The 27,858-nt window shown below is 42.4% G+C and overlaps 2 protein-coding genes across 5 annotated transcripts in view; one reads left to right on the top strand and one right to left on the bottom strand.

Moving 5' to 3' along the window:
* LOC123997464 (nuclear receptor subfamily 5 group A member 2) overlaps positions 1 to 3,883 on the top strand; it is a 99,675-nt gene extending 95,792 nt beyond the window's left edge. For both annotated transcript variants that reach the window (XM_046301736.1, XM_046301735.1), the window contains one exon: positions 114 to 3,883. In XM_046301736.1, coding sequence (XP_046157692.1) covers positions 114 to 361 — 248 coding nt within the window. In that variant the 3' untranslated portion in view covers positions 362 to 3,883. The remainder of the gene's footprint in view (positions 1 to 113) is intronic.
* Positions 900 to 27,858, bottom strand: part of LOC123997463 (adhesion G-protein coupled receptor D2) — a 161,632-nt gene continuing 134,673 nt past the window's right edge. For all 3 annotated transcript variants that reach the window (XM_046301730.1, XM_046301733.1, XM_046301734.1), the window contains one exon: positions 900 to 4,556. In XM_046301730.1, the coding sequence (XP_046157686.1) occupies positions 4,452 to 4,556 (105 nt within the window). In that variant the 3' untranslated portion in view covers positions 900 to 4,451. The remainder of the gene's footprint in view (positions 4,557 to 27,858) is intronic.

Genomic DNA, 27,858 nt, shown 5'->3' with positions numbered 1-27,858 from the left:
TTATACCCAGCATCTGAGAAATGTTCAATATACGCAAACTGATGTGTTGATATTGACCATTTCGGTTTCCTTCAAATGCTAACCACCATTTCCTGTTCCCCCTCTCTTTCCAGACGTGAAGAACCTGGAGAACTTCCACCTGGTGGAAAGCGTCCAGGAGCAGGTGAACGCTGCACTGCTGGACTATGTCATGTGCAACTACCCGCAGCAGACAGACAAGTTTGGCCAGCTGCTCCTGCGGCTGCCTGAGATCCGAGCCATCAGCCTCCAGGCCGAGGAGTACCTGTACTACAAGCACCTGAATGGAGACGTGCCCTGCAACAACCTGCTCATCGAGATGCTACACGCCAAGAGGGCCTGATGAGACTGCAGGCGGGACGCTGGACCCTGAACTAGTTTTTGCAGTTTTGTTTGTTGAGACTCCAGCCCTTACCCGACTCAGAACAAACTCTGCCCATGTTAGAGCTAGACTTTGTGATTCTGGGGCGGGAAGCATCAACCATCCTGGCACACAAACAGGAAAAAACACATGCAGAAACTGACACCCACTTGCAAATGCTGTGTATGCGCACACACACACACACACACACACACACACACACACACACACACACACACACACACACACACACACACACACACACACACACACACACACACACACACACACACACACACACACACACACACACACACACACACACACACACACACACACACACACACACACACGGAAAAGCACACACGTTCAAATTCATACAATACGCATATTACATATATACACACACATCCCTTTACTCTAAGACAAGTGTGTCTGGGGCCCTGGGTAAAGCTGTGAGAGACAGTGAGAAACAGCGAAAACATTTGTAAACTGTACATTGGACTCTGTACATGGGAGATCATTTTTTTTCTGCTTTTAATAAAAACACAAACCATCAAGGTGATACAAGGACTAGCAGACTGTAACTAAAGTAACAAACAAGCAAACCATTAGTATTCTGCACCTCCCATACTGTTGAAGGGTTTTGAGCAGTGAAGAGTGCCAGCCACCCTATGATATCTGTGGTGAGGGTTTCAGAAGAGAGCGGTGACTTTGGCAAAGGCGTGTGGGTGGTTCGCTCTCTTTAGACTGGCCCATGCTTTTCAGTGTTGGTACTGTATTAGCTGACTGCATTGGGCAGACCAGAGCAGCTGGACAAGAATCTCTTTAGCCAGCTTCAAAGAAGCTGCATGGCTAACAGGCCGGACAGACAGACGGCAACGAAGAACTGGTGAAAATGTCAGAACCTGACAGAGACTCGTGTGCAGCCCCAGTCACCGAAAAACAGATGAACAAAATGAATTAAAACATGACAGAACAAAAGAAGAGAACAAAAAAACTATTTTTGAAAATATTAGTTTTTTCCTCCTCTTGGTCATTCTGAGGCTCCTCTTTGTAATCCACCCTGTAACCACCCCAAAAGGATCTCATATCAACAATGTTTACCATTTACCTCAGTAAAATGTGTTTTACACACCATAGATAAGTTATTTGAATGTTCTACATGGCTATTTTATGGTTGCATAGACAGATATGGAGTGTGATTCCCCCCTCCCCCAAAAATATGTATCCCTTTCGTTAGAACTGGAAAGAAAGCATGATTTTAGATTTGAGAAACACTGCCTTTTGTCCGAACAGACCAAAGCCTGCTGCAGAACAACATCAAACAAAAAAAGTAACAAAACCTTAAGTATCAGTATTATACATTTGTGATGTCACAGTTATGTGAGTCTTGCCTTATTTCATTACGATGCTAGCTAACCGTGCAGATGTGAATGAAAATATGTACAAATATATATATAAAGTATTAATGTAAAAAAATAAAAACAAGAATAATTCAAGTGGTGTTTACATTCAAGCGGTCCTGTGGGAGATAACTGTGACAAGGCAAATTGCAAAGCAATGATTTCCTAAAAAAACTAAAAACACAAAATTGATTCCTCTGGTTTGCTTTCTTTGGCGTGTACAGTGTTGAACTTTTTTCTTTGTTTCTTTGACTAGTACATAATTATGTCGTGAGACACTAAAATCAAAAAGGAATCTCACTTAAAACATTTAATTTCTAAAACAGTTTTTCTGTTGGCATTCAAAAAATGTGCATATTGTGTTAGGGTTCAGTTTCAGATACTTGCTTTATTTAGAATTGTTTTTCAATGTTCTAGCTTTCAATGTATGTCACTGGTTACGCTTAAAAATGAAAATAATTTATTGCGTCTTGGGGCTCTATTCAATTCGTAGGGCTGAAGATCCGCTTCATAGCACAAATGAAATTAAAGGCAACGTTCCAGCGGTCGCGGAGACTGCATTCATGGTAAATGCTGCATATGTAGGCTCAATCTGAAATGACCTTTCAATTTTAACGCAGAACTTCCGCAATACTTTGGCGATACAGATTGAATCCAGCCCTGGGTTTTGTTCTTGTGTGTTATAAGCGCAAGGTGACAAGGCCAAATATATTTGTTTACTGTTGCATGTTTTTTTTAAATGTATTGATGCAGTTCAGGAACAAAACAATTATCTTAGAAATTATCAATATCATTTTTTTTTTAAATTACATGTCTATGGGATTCTGAGCTGTAAATTGGAAAAAAATATAAGTATTGTATTTAAGTTAATGGGTGTGATTGTTACTGTCCTTGCATCAGTTGTTTCTTGTCATTGAATTTCAACTAGCTTCACATTTCAGCCCTGTTTGTTTGATACCAAAGACTGCATCTGTCCCGTGAGCTGTGGTTACCTGTGATGTGTTATAACTGAATGAACAAACAGTCCCCCCCCCCCCCACAGCCATCCAGAAGTTTGCCATTCTGTAATGTCCTTTTGTGGAATTACATTGTTGTCTTACACAAATAAGGCCCCAAACATTTGTGATACATATATATATATATAAACACACATATGTATATACATACACACACATATATATATATCAGTCCGCCTGTCTACATTTTGTAAGTCATCTACGTCAAAATGGATCAAGGGCTCGATTCAATCAGTAGCGCTGAAGACCTGCGCTACAGCGCAATAGAAATGTAAAGGCATTATTCCCGCATTCGTGGAGACTGCATTCACGGTAAACGCTGCATATGTCAGCTGAATCGGAACCTTCAAATTTCAATTGCGCTACAGCGCTGCTCTTCAGCGTTATGGATTGTGTTGAATCACAATTATTTTTTACAGCATTGAACCTGTGCTCGTTCCTTCCCTTATAATGTACACTTCAAAACCATCACATCATCCACTTCACATTCGTCTGTGATTCAAAAATATTTTTTGTATCTTCAGTACATACATTTCTGCTTTTGTAAATGTTAGTGGTTGGGTAAATGATTGATTCAGTATCCATTCTGAACAGTGCGTTTTATTAAAGACAGAAAAAAACTATTTTGGCTAAACTTTTGGCTTTAAACCCCATGAAGTATTGTACTTTCTATTCTCGTCCCCTGCTTAACTATGGAAGCAAATTCATGCCAAAACAAATACAAATGTTGTTGCGATAGACAAATGTTGTTGCGATAGACGTTATTACGAAATGCGATGCACTATGGTGAAAAACCCCCCACTGGTATCGAAAAATAGTCAAAAAAAAAAAGTTTTTATTTTGGCATGAATCCACTACTTAAGTGTGTGTATTTAATGACAATCTCTATCAGTCCCCCATCTCATTCTGTGTGTTCTGGTAAAGTTCTACAGCTGCCTTGGAAGTCCTCAAACACTCTCTCTCTCACACTCACATCCCCCCCCCCCATACTGACACTATGTCCTGCCACTTCCTGTTCTGGGGAGTTTCTTTCAAAGCTGATGGACTTTTTCTTCATATTTCAATAAATAATTATATGCCAACACCGCTTTGCTGTCACTTCCTGCAGGTGACTCTACCGTTCATTCATTTTTACACAGAGTAATATTAATTCAATCAGAATGCAACATGGTTCATTTAACGGGGGAGGTTTTTAGTTGCATTCCCGGTCATTTTAAGCAAATATGCACCTTTATGTACAGTGAAAATTATTATTTTAACAGTGAAGAGTACTGTATGTTTATTTTAAACACATTTTTGGGTGGAGATATTGAAATCACTATTCCATACTACTTGGTAAAAGAAAGTGCTGCCCTATTCTTTCGATATATGGATTTATACAGCCTTGAATTCTATTATCGTTTGTTACCTAATTAACGTGTTGTAAATTAATAATACGTTGTTCAACAAAACATTACAAAAAGTAAAAATATTAAATGACATACTGTACAGAGACCATGTGGAATCAGTATATAAAAAATATATATAAAAATTAACACCACCTCAAGAGACAAGCAGACAAAGAAGAAAAACAACAGCAAAATGACAGAGCGGTAATGAGGGCCACAGATGGGTTCGCCTAAATATACAAGGCCGTAGGTTTTCTGGGGATTAGGGTTTCGGGAGGGAGAAACAAGACGTGAGCTCGACGTCCATCATGGGTACGTGAAGGCTACATCCACCTAGCATGGCCTCCATGGCTTTGGGAGGGTTGTCCTGTCAAAAGAGGAAGAAGGCACAGTGAGTGGTGTGAGTATGTGTATGTGTGTGGGTAAAGGGAAAATCCACACCAAAAAAAAATCCACTTTTTTTTTTCTTCCCATTCGTCCACTGTTGATGCGGCCTTATTATTTTTGTGCCATTTTACAAGATGCACTTTGCGTCAACTTGATGATGTGGCCGGTGAGGCTTTGCTTCTTGAAAGTCCAATATCATAAAAACTTGACTGCTGACATGCAAAACATTTTGTGACTGTATCAACAGTAGACTAATTAAAAAAATACCAAAATATAGTTTGAGTGGATTTTCCCTTTAAGACACAGTTTTAAAAAACAAAGTACCCCTTACGCAGAAATTGACATATCTTTGTATACACATAAAGTTACATTAATAACATTCACTAAATTATACTATTGTCATTATTAAAATGAACCATGTTGTATTAGCACGTCATACATTGCAGTGCAATCTGACTGACGATTCCATGCGTCACTATTCAATTCTATCCGTCCCAATCAAATATACACATGAAATATTTATTAGTAGCTGTGGTTATAGTAATATTATTATTATTATCATTAGTACAATGAAATTGCACATGCTGGTCATAAAGCACTTGTCTACTACCCCCCTTACTACTATGCAAACTAACTAACTCCCAGCTTTGCTTGCAGTGCTTGTTCTCTCTACTGTCTGTAAATGTATTAAACCTTTTTTTCACTCCCTGTGAATTTTTATAAATAATGTATATACATTTATACACAGGCACTAACAAGGGCAGCCTCAGGTAAAAAGACTCACAAATGTATGCTACTCGCATCCCTGAAGGTAGCAGTAGCAAAAACTCTAAGCGCCAACTCTAAGACAGGAAAAAATAAACAAATGAGTAGATAGCCAAAAGCAACAAAAAGAAACAGCTTCCCTCTCTCTAACACGCACACACACCACTGTCAGTTTCTAACAAGTGTCCCTCCCACCCTCAATGTCGAAACACCCCGGAGTTGTATCTATGCTCAACCACTTAAGATTATGGCACCACATCATGCACGTTGGCTAGTTCTTCTCATATGTTCCCGGCACCTCCACAACACTAAGTCAACCAGAAGGGGCCGCAAGGAGAAAGGACTTGGACTTCCTCCAAAGAGCGAGAGATGACGCCACTCGAACAGAAGAGAGACATTTGAATTAGACAGGGAGGGGTGAAAAATCCAGAGCAGTCACCTGGTCCTGCTTTCCCCAGGCTCCTCTATCTACCCTGGAGGCCCACAGGGCAGCCAAGTCACAACGTTTACAGGAGGGCTCCGTTCTCGCTGTGTTACGCCACCCGCGTGGTATATCGCACTCTGCCCTGCCATGAAAAAGCCCCACAGTGGCATGGTCTACTAGTTGGTACATATGCAGTTTAGTGGATGTGTTAGCGCATAGTATAGTGGTGGCATGAGTTTCTCACAGTGTTCTGTTGATGACAGAGAATTCACACGTTAGATAAATACATTACTTTTAGTTCAATTGGATATCTTTGCGAGAAAAGTGCCTTAAAGGGGCAATCTGCAGTTGCTACATCGATAAATTAATGATAATGTAACCATTGATTATTGAAGAATATAACTTAGAAATGCCTCATGAGCTTAGTTCAATAGTTGTACCCCATCAGAACCCAAAATATAAGCTTGTTATTTTGATGTCATGGATGGTCACTCCTCCTCATCCATAGCTCTGTCTAGGAATTTGAGAGTGGTTGCATTTCTTCAGCCTAAGTTTTCTACCGAAACAGTGGCAGGGAGGCCTTCTATTGTTTCAACTGCAGATTGCCCTTTAAAAGCTGCACTCTGTCGTAGCATTACAAGTTAGATACAAAATCGTGTCTCAAAGCAAACGTTAAAAAACTGTCATTCGATTAACACCAATCAGGACCACATGCCCCCCCCCCTCCAAAACAAAGTTGCAGGCAGCATTGTAAAACAGCATTACAGTACTGCTCCTCTAAGTGAACAATCATGTCAGAAGCGTTTTCTGAGTTACATATACTGTACCAGAAAACCACCAGATACAGTATATTTGGTAGAAGCTTCAATGTTTAAAAGAAAATCTCATTGAATACCAGAAAGAGGCCAAAAATGTCAGAATTCATCTGAGGACCAATTAGCCAAGTTTACGAGAAACACAGACCGCGGCTTATTGTTAGCAGCCCTTTAGACACACACACAAAAAAAGGTACGACTTAAATTAATAGGCCAACGTTTGAATAGGATTGCGCTGATTGTTATGCAAAACCTTCACCTTAAGAAGCAAATATGGCGGGTTTTGAAACGGAGTGGACCGAAGGACACGGCCTATTCATTTATATGCATGCATAATACATAAATAAGCATTAAGTAGGAACACTACAGCATTAAGCTGTGTTTTTCTTATTATCCTTATTAGTCATTAAGTCGAAAAAAGGGAAAGGAAAAACGGATACATGCTTTTTTTTTTTTTTGAAGCACCTGAACCTCTCTTTCACCATTCCATTAATTGCCTGGACGATGGCGTAGAATCGGATGGAGATTTTTCAATTTCAGAAAATTGAGGAGCATGCATTCAGTCCTGTTCATGTCATACCGGCACTTAAATCCGACATGAAAAATAACTCAAGGTTACGTTCAATTGAAAGCCCCAGCCAATGAGCACTTCAGAAATCCATTTAGAGTTAGAGACGGATAGAACATCGAATTCAAATGGCCAAAGTCAGTCTTTCCGAAAACTAGTTTTCTCCTCGTTTGCCTCACTCCTTTGTAAGAGACATGAAACTCTTCACATGTAGGCACCAATAATTAATCACACCAGGCCTCAGACAAGTGCCTGTGGACAATTACCGGCCGTGTTGGGAATCTGACCTTTGCTTCGCCAATGGCGAGAAGAGTGCCGCGTGAAGAAAAAGATATGTAAACGATGAAATAAGTGACAAATTGAAAACTGTGACATCTTAACATTCATGCTTTCAACAACTCATGTTGTTGAACTCCTTTTCATATCGAATCAACACTTTTCAACACACACTGCCCCCAATAGATTTTTTTCCACACTAATTAAAAATCGAGGAGACTCTTGAAAATACATTGATTTAGTGCATCAAATATAGACATCAAACCATACCATTACAACATTAGAACAGAGCTGTAACTCTACTGAGGAGATTGATTAACCTAAACAGGTTAATCCTTACACTGATAATTTCAGATGCATTGTGTGTGGAAGGACATTGAGCCATCATAGCCATTTTTAACTAAGAGCCCCTGTTTAGTTGGGAAATGTGCCTTTGTCAGGTGAAAATAGACTGTGCTGTGAAGACAACATTTGATAAATCAGCATGGGGATGCCACTCAAGGTCACATCTGCCAGCATATTGGAGAGTGAAACACAGACACACACAAACAAAAACACGAATGCACACACACACACAAACCCACAGACACATACACGTACACTAACACACACAGAGAAAAAGGGAAACAAACAGTCACACTGGACACACACATTATCACAGACACAAAAAAATAACATGACATGTCATATGAATGGAGGTAACCAGTTTCAGCACAGAAAAACTTGCTGATTGACTCACTGACACTAGAAACACGCATCTCCCTTTCCCATCCTATAGCTCGTACGTACACACACACACATATCCCCCCACCCACCCTACACACCCCCACCCCCACACAAACACACCCACCTACCACTCCTCCCCCCCCACACACCCATACCCCCACATGTACTGTATGGTGGTGGGGGAAGTGAACTTTGAGGGAACCCAGTGCTGCAGCTCTGGCCTGAGCAGGCCTCTGTCTCCTGTGGCTCCCTGCAGCCTTGAATTGTGACCCACTGATGGAGGGCTGAGGAAATAACACAGACCAGCAGGCAGGGGGGGGGGGGGGGGGGAGCGAGCAGGCCAAGCACGGTTCACACTAAAACACACTGCACCTTAAATCAAACCCAATACACAGACCTAGATGTGGCAGATCAGTCTATATGTTTGGCATGACAATGAACATAGGAGCTACACGGCAGAAACTGATCTGGGGCCAGGCTAACTCCAACACATACCTGCTAGAGATTGTAGATAAACCACTCCCAACAGAGTCTGATCATAGATCTGTTTGTAGGGGAGAGTGGGGTAAGGTGTGCAAAAGGGTTAGTTGAACCACCAATTGTTTCTAGGAAACCATACACAAAAAGAACCATGTGACCAAATATTTTGGAAGAAGTTATCATTGAATACATATTTTAATAGGTTACATATAGCCTTCCATTTGTATGTATATTTTTGCTTATTTGATCTGGTCACTAACATAGGCCTACAGGTTCTTGTTTCAAAAGTATCTCCACGCATCTCGAGTGTTGACCAATGACCAGTCATCAACATTGGCAGAGCATCCAGATTATTGAGGAAAGCGCTTGCTTAATTTTCTCCAATTGAGCCTGGCAAAAGTCAGAGTAGCCCACCTACGTTTATATTATCCATATAAAATACCGTTTAGCAATCTGTTACGGGCGCATCCCTGCCTGGTGATTTCATTAATAATTTTCATATTTCAGATATGTCTAGTTTGGGTGGGTTACAATTGTTTACCTCGGTGGTGGATATTGGCTATATGTCTAAAGCTAGCTGTAACGTCGCACTAGCTTTAATACTTACGGTATGAAGATGTAACATATTCTGGCAAATGAAATACAATATTTGTGAAGAAGAAAACGTCTATACAGACTGATCATGCTTTCCATCCGATCCTGCAACCTCAACCTCCGCTGCACACAGGTAGGCTACATGAACCTACTTACTCTGTACTCCAGAGATGTGATAATGTGACATGATATCCCTACTTGCTAATATGAATGACGTTCAGCTCAAAACGCAGGTGTAAAATGCAGTATATTTCTGTATCTTGCGTTTTGGAAGTGCATCACGTTTATGGCTGTAATGACAGGCTACATTTGCGCACCGATTGTGCACGTGCGCCGGGGTGTCACAAGCTTTGAACCACTCCTTTTTGGGGGTCCTGGTTCAAAAATTTGGGAACCACTGAGCTCGTGAACAGATTGATGATTTGATGTACATATTTGCTGTAGGATCTGGGGCAGCGCAAATGTCTAATTGTAGGGAGATGATTACCATAAATAAATATGCAGCTCCAAAAAAAATGGTTAATCAGGAATATTAGCTGTTTACTTTGCATGCTCACCAGCAACGGGGCCTTAAGGCCTTAAGCAACAATTACTAGCATTGGCTTACTGGTCTTTTGGTATGTCAAAATTGCTTGAAATGTATTGTTTACTTATGAAGCTTGCATCCGGAATTTGTTGTAAAGATTAATTATTACATAACCAAAATGTGTTGTAGACATAATAATGAAAAGGAATGTCTGGTAGCCTCAATAAATAGACAAAGCTTTGAAGTTGAACAAGCCATTGCATGTATAGATTTTTTTTTACTTGACCTGAGATCTGATTTGAAAAAAAAGTGTGACTTGACTCGACTTGCTTTTAGAACGCACGACTTGGACTTGACCCATTCTACTTTGGACTCGACTTGAGACTCGGACCTTGTGACTTGCTTGTGATTAAAATAATAGTGACTTGGTCCCAACCTCTACGAATTGGCACATCAAAACAACATCCCTGTCCCAGACAACTGGTCAAAAAAAAATGGAAGGGTAAGTGATATTGAACAGAGATCTATATCTATTCAATACCTATATCATATCCCCATACCATGAATGAAACATGAACCTACCAGCACCAACACCCACTGTCACAGGACACCATAAACTTACCCAGTCCTTGTGCTCAATTTACCCCATACCATATATTGCGCCAAGAGACAACTTTTTTTTTGGACAAGCTATGTTTTAAAAACTGTTATGTTTACATGAATTCTGATTATTTCCAGGGATACACCACACCCTGGAATATATGTAGAGATATTTGTTAGTAAGAATACTATATTTCCCTTGGCGTAGTGATGCTGAATGTAAGAAATGTTTCACAATACCCTATTCTCCCCTATGTTTAGAATGACACAGACCATAGGAGTCGGTTATAAGGCACAAACTGACCTGGGACCAGGTTTTCCTAACACAACCAAACGCAATACAGGAGAAACCTGGTTGAGAAACCACTCCCAACGTAGCCTGGTCCTAGATCTGTTTGTTATGTTTAGAATGAGAACAACCATAATAGTTAGCTATAGAGCACAAACTGATCTAGGACCAGGCTAACTCCAATGCAAACAAACTCCATAGACAGAAACCTGCTGGAGAAACCACTCCAACGTAGCCTGGTCCCAGCCCTTTTTGCATGACAATAAACAAGGAGTCGTCTATAAGGCCCAAACTGATCTGGAACCAGGCTTACTCCAGATTGATTGGGGACTGGCTGATGTTGAGCTGGAGAATTAACACAGAGCAGGGGAGCAGAAGGGTTCACACCCGCAAGTCAAACACCATACACATAATCCTGCTGTGAGAAAATAAAGCAACGCAACCACTCACACAAGTCAACTGGAGGGGTCTGGATTCCATCAACATGCAGTCAACTAACCCACCATTTTGAGGAGAAGTGACATTGTTGAGTCAGAAGTCAACAGGAGGGGTCTGGACTCCATCTCCATGCTGTCAATCAAGCCGCCATTTTGGACAAAAGTGACATTGTTGAGCTCCAAATGTAAAGTCGTTGCTGGGGTCGTCTCTTGACAGGTATGTATTAAAAATGAGAATCTATTCTCAATGCACTTGCCTGTATAAATAAAAGTAAAACAAATGAACATTGTCTGGTCTGATACTTTGAAGTGGGTTATTTTAAGCCACAACCACCACAGCACCTAAATATTGTTTGTCCTTGAGTCAGGAGTGAAGCGTGTTTGACACTTTGTGTGACAAACAAAAACGTGCACAACCTTCCAATCTGGGGGGGAAGATGGGAATGGGAGGTATGTCTTGTGTGTGTGTATGTGTCTGGGTGGGTGTGTTTGTGCGTGTGTGTACGTACGTACGTTTGATTCGTGCCTGAGTGTGTGCGAGGCACCGACCAACACAGGACAAAGACAAACTGCCACAACACTCCAACAACAATATCTCTCCTTTCATTCCCTCGCTCCTTCGCTCTTCCTTCCTTTCTTCCCCTGTCTCTCTCGCGACACAGAACAATGTTTGGCGGGCGCTCAGATCCAAACAGCTGTTCCTAGCAGCAGCAGATAGGTAGTTGTAATGGGAAACATTGTTTATTTTGGCTGCTGCAAGGTCCCAAGAGGCCCCAAAAAAAGAGCCACAGTAAGAGCCCTGGATTCAGGTCCCTGACGGCAGCCGTACACCATCAGAGGCCCAGGAAAACCACACACTTACACAGAGAAAGCACATCACAGGGCCTGTGGACTCATCACAGGGAACTGGCTGGGGGGGGAATAGGGCTCTGCATCTGTTAGGGTCACGATGGAGAGGAGAGGATAAAAGATGAGGGAAGAAAGGAGGGGAGGGGAAGAGAGGAAAGGGGAAAAGAAAGAGAAGAGGTGAGAAAAGGAGGAAGAGGAGAGGTTGGTTGAGTGTGTCGGCAGGGAGCTGCTTCGCGTCACCTTCAGACCACGACAGCCTGTCAAGCTGTCGTTGACCTGTGGAGGATCAAGCACGCTACTTCTGACATGACAATGACGCTGAGGGTGTGTGTGAGAGGGTGTGTGTCTCTGTGTCTGAAATACTGGGGATGTACACTACACTCACAAAATGTGATATAAGGGAGAGCAGAACACTGATTGAAACGCATACTGACAGATACCCTTCCATTGTGTCTTCAACACAGGGATCGATACAAGATTGATGGCAAGAGCATGTTCTGCTAAAACACCTCCAATTGACTGCCATTCTACCCAGTCTCTCTGCGGACTGGCTATGATATTAGACACTGATTCTCCATTCCATTCCAGCCATCTTTCCAAGTCAAGTATGAATGTTAGCGCTGAACCAATGCGGTATAGAGCGGTGTAGAGGCTGGAGTAGGCCTGAGGCAGTACCACTGAGACTAGCAGGTAGATCAGATCAATATCACGTGCAACCAGAGACTGGCTCAGGGCCAGAGGGGCTCCCGAGAGAGAGCGTGAGAGAGCGAGAGAGAGAGAGATAAGTAGGGTGAGAGTAGAGGGAGAGAGAGAGAGGGAGGTGGAGGGAGAGAAAAGGAGGTCATGTCCGAATACCCATCCTTGTATCCTAAATAGTAAGCATGTGAAAAAATAAAGTTTAATAGTATGCAACATTTAAAAAATAGAGTGAACAAAAATATAAAAGCAATATGAAACCATTTTACTGAGTTACAGTTTGTATAAGGAAATCAGTCAATTGAAATAAATGCATTATGCCCTAATCTATGGATTTTACATGACTGGGAATACAGATATGCATCTGTTGGTCACATAAACTGTTAAAGAAATGGGCCTCACAATGGGCCTCAGGATCTCATCACAGTATCTCTGTGCATTCAAATGGCCATTGATAAAATGCAACTGTGTTTGACATCAGCAAACCGATCGCCCACACGACGCCATACACCTGGGTCTGCTGTTGTGAGGCCGGTTGGACATAGTGTCAAACAGCTCCTGCAGTCAGTATGCCAATTGTACACTCCCTCAAAACTTGAGACATCTATGGCATTGTGTTGTGTGACAAAACTGTACATTTTAGAGTGGACTTACTGTCCCCAGCACAAGGTGCACATGTGTAATGATCATGCTGTTTAATCAGCTTCTTGATATCACACCTGTCAGGTGGATGGATTATCTTGGCACAGGAGAAATGCTCACTAACAGGGATCTAAACAAATTTGTGCACAAAATGTTAAGAGAAATACACTTTTTGTACGTATGGACATTTTCTGGGATCTTTGATTTCAGCTCATGATACATAGGCCCAACACTTGTTGTGTGTAACATGTTGTGTTTATATCTTCAAATGCTCTGATGTCATACTAATTTTGGCTTTGACAACAGCTGATCAATTACAGTTGAAGTCGGAAGTTTACATACACTTAGGTTGGAGTCATGAGTTTTTCAACCACATTTCTTGTTGGTTAGGACATCTACTTTGTGCATGACACAAGTAGTTTTTCCAAAAATTGTTTACAGACAGATTATTTCACTTATAATTCACTGTATCACAATTCCAGTGGGTCAAAAGTTTACATACACTAAGTTGACTATGCCTTTAAACAGCTTGGAAAATTCCAGAAAATGATGTTATGGCTTTTGAAACTTCTGATAGGCTAGTTGACATAATTTCAGTTAATTGGAGGTGTACCTGTGGATGTATTTCAAGGCATACCTTCAAACTCAGTGCCTCTTTGCTTGACCTCATGGGAAAATCAAAAGAAATCAGCCAAGACCTCAGACAAAAATGGTAGACCTCCACAAGTTCATCCTTGGGAGCAATTTTCAAACACCTGAAGGTACCACGTTCATCTGTACAAACAATAGTACGCAAGTATAAACACCATGGGACCACGCAGCCGTCATACCGTTCAGGTTGGAGACGTGTTCTGTCCCCTAGAGATGAACGTACTCTGGTGTGAAAAGTGCAAATCAATCCCAGAACAACAGAAAATGACCTTGTGAAGATGCTGGAGGAAACAGGTTCAAACGTATCTATATCCACAGTAAAACGAGTCCTATATCGACATAACCTGAAAGGCCGCTCAGTCACAAAGAATCCACTGCTCCAAAACTGCCATAAAAAAGACATACTACGGTTTGCAACTGCACATGGGGACAAAGATCATACATCTTGAAGAAATGTCCTCTGGTCTGATGAAACAAAAATAGAACTGTTTGGCCATAATGACCATTGTTAAGTTTGGAGGAAAAAGGGGGAGGCTTGCAAGCCAAAGACGGCCATCCCAAATGTGAAGCACAGGGGTGGAAGAATCATGTTGTGGGGGTGGTTTGCTGCAGGAGGGACTGGTGCATTTCAGAAATAGATGGCATCATGAGAAGGGAATATTATGTGGATATATTGAAGCAACATCTCAAGGCATCAGTCAGGAAGTTAAAGCTTGTTCGCAAATAGGCCTTCCAAATGGACAATGACCCCAAGCATACTTCCAAAGTTGTGGCAAAATGGCTTAAGGACAACAAAGTCAAGGTATTGGAGTGGCCATCACAAAGCCCTGAACTCAATCCTATAGAAAATGTGTGGGCAGAACTGAAAAAGCGTATGCAAGCAAAGAGGCTTGCATACGCTAAGACTAAGTTACACCAGCTCTGTCAGGAGGAATGGGCCGAAATTCACCCAACTTATAGTGGGAAGCTTGTGGAAGGTTACCCAAAATGTTTGACCCAAGTTAAACAATTTAAAGGCAATGCTCCCAAATACTAATTGAGTGTATGAAAACTTCTGACCCACTGGGCATGTGATGAAATAAATAAAAGCTGAAATAAATCATTCTCTCTACTATTATTCTGACATTTCACATTCTTAAAATAAAGTGGTGATCCTAACTGACCTAAAACAGGGAATTTTTACTAGGATTGAATGTCAGGAGTTTTGAAAAACGGAGTTTAAATGTATTTGGCTAAGGTGTATGTAAACTTCCGACTTCAACTGTAGATATCAACGAATAGCGGGAAACAATGCCATCGCACATGACGCATTCTCAGTGTGCAATTTTTTTTTAATAGTATGTGAATTTTCAGCTCATTTCGGCTCGTCATCTAGTAGAATTCGATGCACACTTTTCCACAATGCATTGGAAGAGGTGGGCTGAGAGTAATATGCCCTTAGTTCTCTTCAGGATGCCAAACAACAAAACTAGGCTACTTAGTTGGGAAGATGCCAAATAGCGAAGCTGCTGTGGTGGTGTTCAAATGTAGGCTAACTAGTTTTTGTTCTACTTAAAATGAATGTTGTATAGATTTTTTATTTTTTAAAGTGGATTTCTGTTTTCTCATTTGAAAAGCGTTTCTTGTTCGTTTGGCATTTGTCAGTTTTTAAACTAAATACCATCTTTCTATTTCTGAATGTCTGCATCAGGGACTGTGGGATATATGTGGCTACTCTATTGATGTCAAGTTAATCATGCATCTTGGACATATGTATTGTTAGTTGTTTAGGCTAGGTTACAAATGTAATTATTTCATTTATGGATCAAACCTTAGCAGTCATTCTGACCTTGTTCCCAATTATCAGGGCTTTAGTTTATTATGTTGCTGTCCAGCGGGCCAGAATTTGTGATGCACCCGACCTTCGACATTTTTCCTGCGCAATAGTTCTTTGATTTGAACATCTGAAACGTTTTTATGTGTGCACTAGGCACAAACAAATGAAGTTTTGTCTGTACCTCTCTCTGTCATGTTTTGTCATTTATTATCTTGTCTTGTCCCTGTGCTTCCCATTCTATTCGTTTCCCTCTGCTGGTCTTATTAGGTTCTTTCCCTTTTTCTATCCCTCTCTCTCCCCCTCCCTCTCTCACTCTCTCGCTCTCTCTTCTCTCTATCGTTCCGTTCCTGCTCCCAGCTGTTCCTATTCCCCTAATCAATCATTTAGTCTTCCCACACCTGTTCCCGATCCTTTCCCCTGATTAGAGTCCCTATTTCTTCCTTTGTGTTCCGTTCCTGTCCTGTCGGTTCCTTGTCTAGAATTCACCGTGCTGTGTTTGTGTATCGCCCTGTCGTGTCGTGTTTTCCTCAGATGCTGCGTGGTGAGCAGGTGTCTGAGTCTGTCTGGTTCAAGTGCCTTCCCGAGGCAACCTGCTGTTCACCTGCTGTTCAAGATCGAGTCTCCAGTTTGTCCTCGTCATTTCGAGTGAAAGTTGTGTTTTTTGTTTGTATTTACTTTACTGGATTAAAGACTCTGTTTTCGCCAAGTCGCTTTTGGGTCCTCTTTCACCTGCATGACAGAAGGAACCGAACAAGGAATGGACCCAGCGACTTCAGACGCTCGTTACACTGCCGTCGAGATCCAAGGAGCCATGCTCGGCAGACACGAGCAGGAATTGTCTGCTGCTCGCCATGCCGTGGAGAACCTGGCCGCTCAGGTTTCCGACCTCTCTGGACAGTTCCAGAGTCTACGTCTCGTGCCACCTGTTACTTCCTGGCCTGCCGAGCCTCCAGAACCTAGGGTTAATAACCCACCTTGCTACTCCGGGCAGCCCACTGAGTGCCGCTCCTTTCTCACGCAGTGTGAGATTGTGTTCTCTCTCCAACCCAACACATACTCTAGAGAGAGAGCTCGGGTTGCTTACGTCATTTCACTCCTTACTGGCCGGGCTCGAGAATGGGGCACAGCTATCTGGGAGGCAAGGGCTGATTGCTCTAACAAGTTCCAGAACTTTAAAGAGGAGATGATTCGGGTTTTTGACCGTTCAGTTTTTGGTAGGGAGGCTTCTAGGGCCCTGGCTTCCTTATGCCAAGGTGAACGGTCCATAACGGATTATTCTATTGAGTTTCGCACTCTTGCTGCCTCTAGTGAGTGGAACGAGCCGGCGCTGCTCGCTCGTTTTCTGGAGGGACTCCACGCAGTGGTTAAGGATGAGATTCTCTCCCGGGAGGTTCCTTCAGATGTGGACTCTTTGATTGCTCTCGCCATCCGCATAGAACGACGGGTAGATCTTCGTCACCGGGCTCGTGGAAGAGAGCTCGCATCAACGGTGTTTCCCTGCTCCGCATCGCAACCATCTCCCTCCTCTGGCTCAGAGTCTGAGCCCATGCAGCTGGGAGGGATTCGCATCTCGACTAAGGAGAGGGAACGGAGGATCACCAACCGCCTGTGCCTCTATTGCGGAGTTGCTGGACATTTTGTTAATTCATGTCCAGTAAAAGCCAGAGCTCATCTGTAAGCGGAGGGCTACAGGTGAGCGCAACTACTCAAGTCTCTCCATCAAGATCCTGTACTACTTTGTCGGTCCATCTACGCTGGACCGGTTCGGGTGCTACATGTAGTGCCTTGATAGACTCTGGGGCTGAGGGTTGTTTCATGGACGAAGCATGGGTTCGGAAACATGACATTCCTTTCAGAGAGTTAGAGAAGCCTACGCCCATGTTCGCCTTAGATGGTAGTCATCTTCCCAGTATCAGATTTGAGACACTACCTTTAACCCTCACAGTATCTGGTAACCACAGTGAGACTATTTCTTTTTTGATTTTTCGTTCACCGTTTACACCTGTTGTTTTGGGTCATCCCTGGCTAGTATGTCATAATCCTTCTATTAATTGGTCTAGTAATTCTATCCTATCCTGGAACGTTTCTTGTCATGTGAAGTGTTTAATGTCTGCCATCCCTCCCGTTTCTTCTCTCCCTACTTCTCAGGAGGAACCTGGCGATTTGACAGGAGTGCCGGAGGAATATCATGATCTGCGCACGGTCTTCAGTCGGTCCCGAGCCAACTCCCTTCCTCCTCACCGGTCGTATGATTGTAGTATTGATCTCCTTCCAGGGACCACGCCTCCTCGAGGTAGACTATACTCTCTGTCGGCTCCCGAACGTAAGGCTCTCGAGGATTATTTGTCTGTGTCTCTTGACGCCGGTACCATAGTGCCTTCTTCTTCTCCGGCCGGGGCGGGGTTCTTTTTGTTAAGAAGAAGGACGGTACTCTGCGCCCCTGCGTGGATTATCGAGGGCTGAATGACATAACGGTTAAGAATCGTTATCCGCTTCCCCTTATGTCATCAGCCTTCGAGATTCTGCAGGGAGCCAGGTGCTTTACTAAGTTGGACCTTCGTAACGCTTACCATCTCGTGCGCATCAGAGAGGGGGACGAGTGGAAAACGGCGTTTAACACTCCGTTAGGGCATTTTGAGTACCGGGTTCTGCCGTTCGGTCTCGCCAATGCGCCAGCTGTTTTTCAGGCATTAGTTAATGATGTTCTGAGAGACATGCTGAACATTTTTGTTTTTGTCTATCTTGACGATATCCTGATTTTTTCTCCGTCACTCGAGATTCATGTTCAGCACGTTCGACGTGTTCTACAGCGCCTTTTAGAGAATTGTCTCTACGTAAAGGCTGAGAAGTGCTCTTTTCATGTCTCCTCCGTTACTTTTCTCGGTTCCGTTATTTCCGCTGAAGGCATTCAGATGGATTCCGCTAAGGTCCAAGCTGTCAGTGATTGGCCCGTTCCAAGGTCACGTGTCGAGTTGCAGCGCTTTTTAGGTTTCGCTAATTTCTATCGGCGTTTCATTCGTAATTTCGGTCAAGTTGCTGCCCCTCTCACAGCTCTTACTTCTGTCAAGACGTGTTTTAAGTGGTCCGGTTCCGCCCAGGGAGCTTTTGATCTTCTAAAAGAACGTTTTACGTCCGCTCCTATCCTCGTTACTCCTGACGTCACTAGACAATTTATTGTCGAGGTTGACGCTTCAGAGGTAGGCGTGGGAGCCATTCTATCCCAGCGCTTCCAGTCTGACGATAAGGTTCATCCTTGCGCTTATTTTTCTCATCGCCTGTCGCCATCTGAGCGCAACTATGATGTGGGTAACCGTGAACTGCTCGCCATCCGCTTAGCCCTAGGCGAATGGCGACAGTGGTTGGAGGGGGCGACCGTTCCTTTTGTCGTTTGGACAGACCATAAGAACCTTGAGTACATCCGTTCTGCCAAACGACTTAATGCCCGTCAAGCTCGTTGGGCGTTGTTTTTCGCTCGTTTCGAGTTTGTGATTTCTTACCGTCCGGGTAGCAAGAACACCAAGCCTGATGCCTTATCCCGTCTGTTTAGTTCTTCTGTGGCTTCTACTGATCTCGAGGGGATTCTTCCTTATGGGCGTGTTGTCGGGTTGACAGTCTGGGGAATTGAAAGACAGGTTAAGCAAGCACTCACGCACACTGCGTCGCGCGCGCTTGTCCTAGTAACCTCCTTTTCGTTCCTGTTTCCACTCGTCTGGCTGTTCTTCAGTGGGCTCACTCTGCCAAGTTAGCTGGTCATCCCGGTGTTCGAGGCACTCTTGCGTCTATTCGCCAGCGCTTTTGGTGGCCGACTCAGGAGCGTGACACGCGCCGTTTCGTGGCTGCGTGTTCAGACTGCGCGCAGAAGAAGTCTGGTAATTTTTTTCTGCTTCTGCTCCTGGTCTTGCTGGGTCTCAGTCTGTTCCCTGCCATCGCATCTCTCCTGTTCTTGTCCCTGCCCTTGCTGTGTCTCAGTCTGTCCCTAGTTCTCATTTTTTTTTAGAGTAGTACCCTAGTTTCCCTTTTTATCGTTTTTCGTTACGGTCCTGAGGAGAGGAGTTGGGTTCTTTCTCGGGACGTGCTGGACCGTTTGATCTATGATTTCCTCCGTTGCCGCCAGTGTTCCTCCTCGAGAGCGCCAGGAGGCGCTCGGTGAGTGGGGGTACTGTCATGTTTGTCATTTATTATCTTGTCTTGTCCCTGTGCTTCCCATGCTATTCGTTTCCCTCTGCTGGTCTTATTTGGTTCTTTCCCTCCTTCTAGCCTCTCTCTCCCCCTCCCTCTCTCACTCTCTCGCTCTCTCTTCTCTCTATCGTTCCGTTCCTGCTCCCAGCTGTTCCTATTCCCCTAATCATCATTTAGTCTTCCCACACCTGTTCCCGATCCTTTCCCCTGATTAGAGTCCCTATTTATTCCTTTGTGTTCCGTTCCTGTCCCGTCGGTTCCTTGTATTGTATTCACCATGCTGTGATTGCGTTTCGCCCTGTCCTGTCGTGTTTTTGCCGTGATTGTGTATCGCCCTGTCCTGTCGTGTTTTTTGCCTTCATCAGATGCTGCGTGTGAGCAGGTGTCTCTGTCGACTACGGCCTGCGCCTACCCGAAGCGACCTGCAGTCTGTGGCCGCTTCTCCAGTTGTTTCCCCTCTACAAGTCTAGAGGATTTCTGTTATTCCGTTTTGGACTTAAATAAACTCTGTTTCTGTTAAGTCGCTTTTGGGTCCTCTTTCACCTGCATGACAGCTGTGTACTACTCCCTTTACAGAACAGCGCAAACTGGACCTAACCAGAATAGAAAGAGGAGTGGGAGGCCCCGATGCACAACTGAGCAAGAGGACAAGTACATTTGAGTGTCTAGTTTGAGAAACAGATGCCTCACAAGTACTCAACTGGCAGCTTCATTAAATAGTACCCACAAAACACCAGTCTCAACGTCAACAGTGAAGAGGCAATTCCGGAATGATGGCCTTCTAGGCAAAGTTCCTCTGTCCAGTGTCTGTGATATTTTGACCATTTTAGGCTTATATTTTTATTTGCCAGTCTGAGATATGGCTTTTTCTTTGCTACTCTGCCTAGAAGGCCAGCAACTTGGATTAGCTAACACAACGTGCCATTGGAACACAGGAGTGATGGTTGCTTTTCTAAGTGACCCCAATCTTTTGAACGGTAGTGTATATATTTTAATGTTTAAAAAAAGTATAATCTTTGTAAATTATATCATAAATAGGACCAGTGGAGTTTTGTCAGACATCCAGCTAACAAAAATATATGGAAATGCCTGCTCTACCCAAAATTACAACAAACTAATTGCAGCATAACCGCAAAAATGGAAGAGACAAGTGGAAGCAGGGAAAGCAAAGAACTTGTCTGCCAGCCCTGCATTAAAGATCAAAATTGGACGAAGAAAATTGTGACAAAGCAAAAACAAGTGTGTTGAATTTTTTGCAAATGTATAAAAAAATGTAAACATAAATATCTTGTTAACATTTCGAGAAACATGTTTTTGCTTTGTCATTATGGGGTATTGTGTATATTGATGAGGAATTTAATTTATTTAAAAATAAGCCTGTCTGAATACTTTCTGAATTCACTGTATTTTCCTTCTTTATTACCCTACCACCCCTCCCCTAATTGGAGTAAACTAAAAGACAACAATACTTAGGCTTGCACTTCCAGCTTATACATACTACATACATTTCACAGGAATTATATTTTGCATGATCTTGTTTTTAGTCCCAACCTTCAGCTCCCCTTAACCCCTCCCATCTATCTCTGAAGACCATCCAGTTTTGATTTCTAGCTGCCGTATATTTTTCTACTCTGCTGTGATGTTTCAAAAAAGTTCTGATGCTTTCTATTCTCATAGTTTCTAGAAATTGTAAATTAAAGATACACACGTTTGCTATGGTATTATTATATTATTAATCGATTGACTATGACTTTTCAAAACACCCAGTAGCGCTATTTGCAGAGTTAGCTCCAAGCAATTATTGCAATTGTTTAGCCATTCCTGAACTTGCGACCGAAAACAAGCTACCAAAACAAGATCTAATGATTCTTACTCTTCGCAGCAGAATCTGCAGAGCTGGGATATGGGGGATACCCCATATATATAACATTCTATTGGTTGCAATAATTTTGTATAATAATTTAAATTGAAAAAACTTTGAAGATTTGAATCTGATTTGTTGTTTTGTATATCAGTTCATAAACCATGTGACATGGAATTGGTGTGGAAAATCTCAACTATTTTGCGACCTCAGCTGTTAATTTTTCTGTCCTTAAATTAAACTGGTCTACTTTATGTATCACAGTATTCAGACCCTTTACTCAATACTTTGCTGAAGCACCTGTGGCAGTGATTACAGCCTCAAGTCTTCTTGGATGACGCTACAAGCTTGGCACACCTGTATTTGGGGAGTTTCTCCCATTCTTCTCTGCAGATCCTCTCAAGCTCTGTCAGGTGGATGGGGAGCGTCAATGCTATTTTTAGGTCTCTCCAGAGATGTCCGATCGAGGTCAAGTCCGGGCTCTGGCTGGGCCACTCAAGGACATTCAGAGACTTGTTCCGAAGCCACTCCTGCACTGTCTTGGCTGTGTGTTTAGTGTCGTTGTCCTTTTGGAAAGTGAATTCAATTAACAGGTGTGCCTTGTTAAAATTTCATTTGTGGAAATTCTTTCCTTCTTGCGTTTGAGCCAATCAGTTGTGTTGTGACAAGGTAGGGGTGAAGATAGAAGGAGCCCTATTTGGTAAAAGACTAAGTCCATATTATGGGAAGAACAGCTCAAATAAGCAAAGAGATATGACAGTAAATCATTACTATAAGACATGAAGGTCAGTCAATTCGGACATTTCAAGAACTTTAAAAGTTTCTTCAAGTGCAGCCGCAAAAACCATCAAGCGCTATGATGAAACTGGCTCTCATGAGGACCAATGGACATTAGAACGGTGGAAATCTGTCCTTGGGTCTGATGAGTCCAAGTTTGAGATTTTTGGTTCCAACCGCCGTGTCTTTGTGAGGCGCAGAGTAGGTGAACGGATGGTCAGCGCATGTGTAGTTCCCACCGTGAAGCATGGAGAAGGAAGTGTGATGGTGCTTTGCTGGTGACACCGTCTGTGATTTATTTAAAATTCAAGGCACACTTAACAAGCATGGCTACCACAGGATTCTGCAGCGATACGCCATCCCATCTGGTTTGCACTTAGTGGGACTATCATTTGTTTTTCAATAGGACAATGACCCAAAACACACATCCAGGCTGTGTAAGGGCTACTTGATCAAGGAGTGATGTAGTGCTGCATCAGATGACCTGGCCTCCACAATCACCCGACCTCAACCCAATTGAGATGGTTTGGGATGACTTGTACTGAGTAGAGTGAAGGAAAAGAAGCCAACATGTGCTCAGCATATGTGGGAACTCCTTCAAGTATGTTGGGAAAAGCATTCCTAATGAAGCTGGTTGAGAGAATGCCAAGAGTGTGCAAAGCTGTCATCAAAGGCAAAGGGTGGAAGAATTTAAAATCGAAAATATATTTTGATTTGTTTAAAAACGTTGTTGGTTACTACATGATTCCATATGTGTTATTACATAGTTTTCATGTTTTCACTATTATTCTACAATGTAGAAAATAGTACAAAATAAAGAAAAACCCTTGAATGAGTAGGTGTGTCCAAACTTTTGACTGGTACTGTATATATATTTATCAAAAACTATATGGGGTATTGGAAATAATGCAGACACATAATGATGGACGCTGCAATATTAAAGCTGATTTACCCCTAAAAAAATATATTTATAAAATGTTTAAAATCCCCTAGTTGTTTCGCACTCTGTTTTATTCTTACCCCTCTGGGGCCTCATGCTACTTCCTTAGTTCTCCGAGGAGATGCGCTTTTAATCTGTGATAATTCAGAACAATCATTATCTGGTAGGCCGTCATTGTAAATAAAATAAAAATCATAACTGACTTGCCTAGTTAAATAGACTGCTGCGCCACTCGGTAGGCCACATCTTTTTTCTTTTCTTACGAAGTTACACTCTCAAAAGGCACTGAATTGGTGGAACGGCCTCCCTGTCAAATAAATTTAACAAAATAAATGAATACACTTATTATGTAATACAAATTTTCTTATGAGAAAAATATAAGGCATATTATCGAACTCAAATTATGTTTTGAAACTGCCTCACAACCTTGATGGTAGTGAAGATAGACAGTAATTGTTTGGGTGGTAGAAAGACTAAGATAAATAAAGCCGACTTTTCACTCTATTTTGGTTGAGTCTCTTATTGGTGCTAAGAATACACTCATTATCCCTCTCCTTACAAGTGTAACTGGGGTGGTTCAGTGAACCAGGCTCACATGATGAGAGACCTTGTCTGAGACCTGAGAGACCTGAAAGAGCAACCCCAGCTAACACCATAAATTGGTTTAACACAGTGTTTAGTCAACCTGTACTACAGTTACTTTGGAGTATGCAAGCTAACGCAAGGGGGAACATATATTGTTGACTAACTGTAGCTCTTTTGATACTTCAAAAAGAGTGAAACAGACTCAATTATTATGGTGGGAGATTATAATACAGATTAAAATACCTCAATGGACCGTAAAGGAGATCACACTACAAACTATCACCCTCATGCACTTAAAACTTCTTATGGCTGAAATCCCGCTAACGGGATCGATATGACAACAGCCAGTGAAAGTGAGGGCACCAAATTCAAACAACAGAAATCTCATAATTAAAATTCCTCAAACACAAGTATTTTATACCATTTTAAAGATACACTTCTTGTTAATTCCACCAGTGTCCGATTTCAAATAGGCTTTACGGCGAAAGCACCACAAACGATTATGTTAGGTGAGTGCTTATTCACAGAAAGACACAGCCATTTTTCCAGACAAAGAGAGGAGTCACAAAAAGCAGAAATACAGATAAATGAATCACTAACCTTTGATGATCTTCATCAGATGACACTCATAGGACTTCATGTTACACAATACATGTACAGTGCCTTGCGAAAGTATTCGGCCCCCTTGAACTTTGCGACCTTTTGCCACATTTCAGGCTTCAAACATAAAGATATAAAACTGTATTTTTTTTGTGAAGAATCAACAACAACTTCTCCTTAATGCAACCGCTGTGTCAGATTTAAAAAACGCTTTACCGAAAAAGCAAACCATGCTATAATCTGAGTATGGCGCTCAGAGACCAAAACAAGCCAAACAGATATCCGCCATGTTGTGTAGTCAACAGAAGTCAGAAATAGCATTATAAATATTCACATACGCTTGATCATCTTCATCAGAATGCACTCCCAGGAATCCCAGTTTCACAATAAATGTTTGATTTGTTTGATAAAGTTCATTATTTATGTCCAAATACCTCCTTTTGGTAGCTTGTTTGGTAAACAAATCCAGCAGAAAGTACGGACGAAAAGTCCAAAAAGTTATATTACAGGTCGTAGAAACATGTCAAATGAAGTAGAGAATCAATCTTTAGGATGTTTTTAACACAAATCTTCAATAATGTTCCAACCCAGAGAATTCCTTTGTCTGTAGAAATGCAATGGAACAGAGTTAACTATCACGTGAGTGCGCGAGACTGAGCTCGTGGCTCTCTGGCAGACCGCTGACTCATTCCCCTCTCATTCGCCCCCACTTCACAGTAGAAGCCTCAAACAAGGTTCTAAAGACTGTTGACATATAGTGGAAGCCGTAGGATATGACCAATATCCCACTGTATCTTCGATAGGCAATGAGTTGAAAACCTACAAACCTCAGATTTCCCACTTCCTGGTTGGATCTTCTCTTCTCTTCTTTTCTCAGTTCTGTTATACTCACAGACATCATTCAAACAGTTTTAGAAACTTCAGTGTGTTTCCTATCCAAATCTACTAATACTATGCATATCGTAGCTTCTGGGACTGAGTAGCAGGCAGTTTACTCTGGGCACCTTATTCATCCAAGCTACTCAATACTGCCCCCAGCCATAAGAAGTTAAGGAAATTACGAATATTATGGATATAATGGAACTATTGGATGTACGGAGGTTTATATATCCTGACCTAGTGAGATATACATGACAGAGGCTCACTCGAGCTAGTCATCTTGACTACTTTCTTATGTTGTTTTCGCTGGTACCAAAAGTTTAAAGAGTGTTGATTGGGGACAGAATGTGGTCGGACCATCAAATAATTGGTTTACACATTACAGAATTTCCACAAGGACTAGGATATTGGACATTCAATCTCAAAGCCTACTGGATAACAACTTGTTCTAACCAAGACAGAAGAATGTACAACTTTTTCCTAAATAACATAGGTACAGCAAATCCCCTTATTGTATGGGACACTTTTAAATGTGCCTTGAGAGGACATACAATTCAATATTAATCTTTAAAACAAAACAATTTAGGTCAAAAAGAGTTCATCCTAAAAAAGGAAATAGAGGAACTAACAGTACAGACAGATAGCAATAAAAACTAACAGAAATGGAGGAACTTATTCAAGAAGGATCAAGTGTAATATATTATAAAAAATAAAGCGAACTGGATGGAATAAGGGAAAAAAATTCACCAAATATTTTTTTTATCTTCAACATACCGTAATTTCCGGACTATAAGGTGCTACTTTTTTCCCATGCTTTGAACCTCGCGGTTTATTCAATGACGCGGCTAATTTATGGATTTTTCCCGCTTTCACAAGATTCATGGCGCCAAAAAACTGAGCACCGTCACATAATGTGACGTAAATCGAGCGCGCTCAAACTTCCCATCACTCTGATTACGGCAGTCATTTTGTCACCCTCATCATGGCAAAGACACGGAGAAATGCATATGATGCAGCTTTCAAGTTGAAGGCGATCGATCTGGCTGTTGGAAAAGGAAATAGAGCTGTTGCACGGGAGCTTGGCCTTAATGAGTCAATGATAAGACGTTGGAAACAGCATCGTGAGGAACTGACTCAGTGCAAAAGACGACAAAAGCTTTCAGAGGGAAGAAAAGCAGATGGCCCAAACTAGAAAATGAGCTTGAAGACTGGGTCAACACACAGAGAGCAGACGGCCGAGGTGTTTCAACTGTGCAGATCCGACTGAAAGCCAAAACAATCGCCACCGCAATGAAGTTTGAGGATTTTAGAGGTGGACCATCGTGGTGTCTAAGATTTATGAGACGTAAGGGCCTGTCCATCAGGGTACGAACAAGTCTGTGTCAGCAGCTCCCTCCCGACTACGAGGAAAAAGTTTCAAACTTCCGCAAATTCCCTGATGCAAAGATAGAGGAGCATTCCATCGGCCCGCACGACATCATAAATATGGATGAGGTTCCTCTGACGTTTGACCTGCCTCTCACTCGGACTGTGAACAGGAAAGGCGAATCATCCGTCACGCTGAAAACAATTGGGCATGAAAAAACGCACTTCACCTGTGTTCTGAGCTGCACGGCATCGGGAGAAAAGCTTCCACCGATGTTGATTTTTAAACGCATGACGATGCCAAAAGAAAAATTCCCGAGAGGAATTGTTGTGAAAGTCAACAAGAAAGGATGGATGACGGAAGGCCTAATGCATGAATGGCATACGGAGTGTTACGGCAAGCGACCGGGAGGATTCTTTCACAAGAACAAGGCATTGCTCGTGTTGGACAGCATGAGGGCCCACATAACAGATTCTGTGAAAGAAGCCATCAAGAGGACAAACTCAATTCCAGCTGTGATTCCTGGGGGCACAACAAAGTATTTGCAGCCACTGGACATCAGTGTAAATCGTGCATTTAAGGTGGCGCTCAGTGAGAGGCTTGGATGACAAGTGGGGAGAAATCCTTCACTAAAACGGGCCGCATGCGAAGAGCCACTTATGGTCAAGTCTGCCAGTGGGTCCTGACAGCGTGGAGCATTGTCAAAAAATCCACTATCATCAACGGGTTTCGAAAGGCTGGACTGCTGCGTGTTGTTGAGGGCAGTTCAGCGGGGAATTTGCCTCCGGATGAAAGTGACGAGAGCGACAATGAAAACGATCCAACATCGGATGAAGCAATTCTGAGGCTATTCAACTCCGACACCGAAGGAGATGACTTCAGTGGTTTCAGTGCACAGGAGGAGGAAGATAGTGACCAATGACTTTACTGGTAGGCTACTG

This window comes from Oncorhynchus gorbuscha, linkage group LG15 (assembly GCF_021184085.1).
Source record: "Oncorhynchus gorbuscha isolate QuinsamMale2020 ecotype Even-year linkage group LG15, OgorEven_v1.0, whole genome shotgun sequence".
Taxonomy (NCBI): domain Eukaryota; kingdom Metazoa; phylum Chordata; class Actinopteri; order Salmoniformes; family Salmonidae; genus Oncorhynchus; species Oncorhynchus gorbuscha.
Note: the sequence above shows the minus strand (reverse complement) of the source record. Positions and strands in the feature narration are given on the sequence as shown.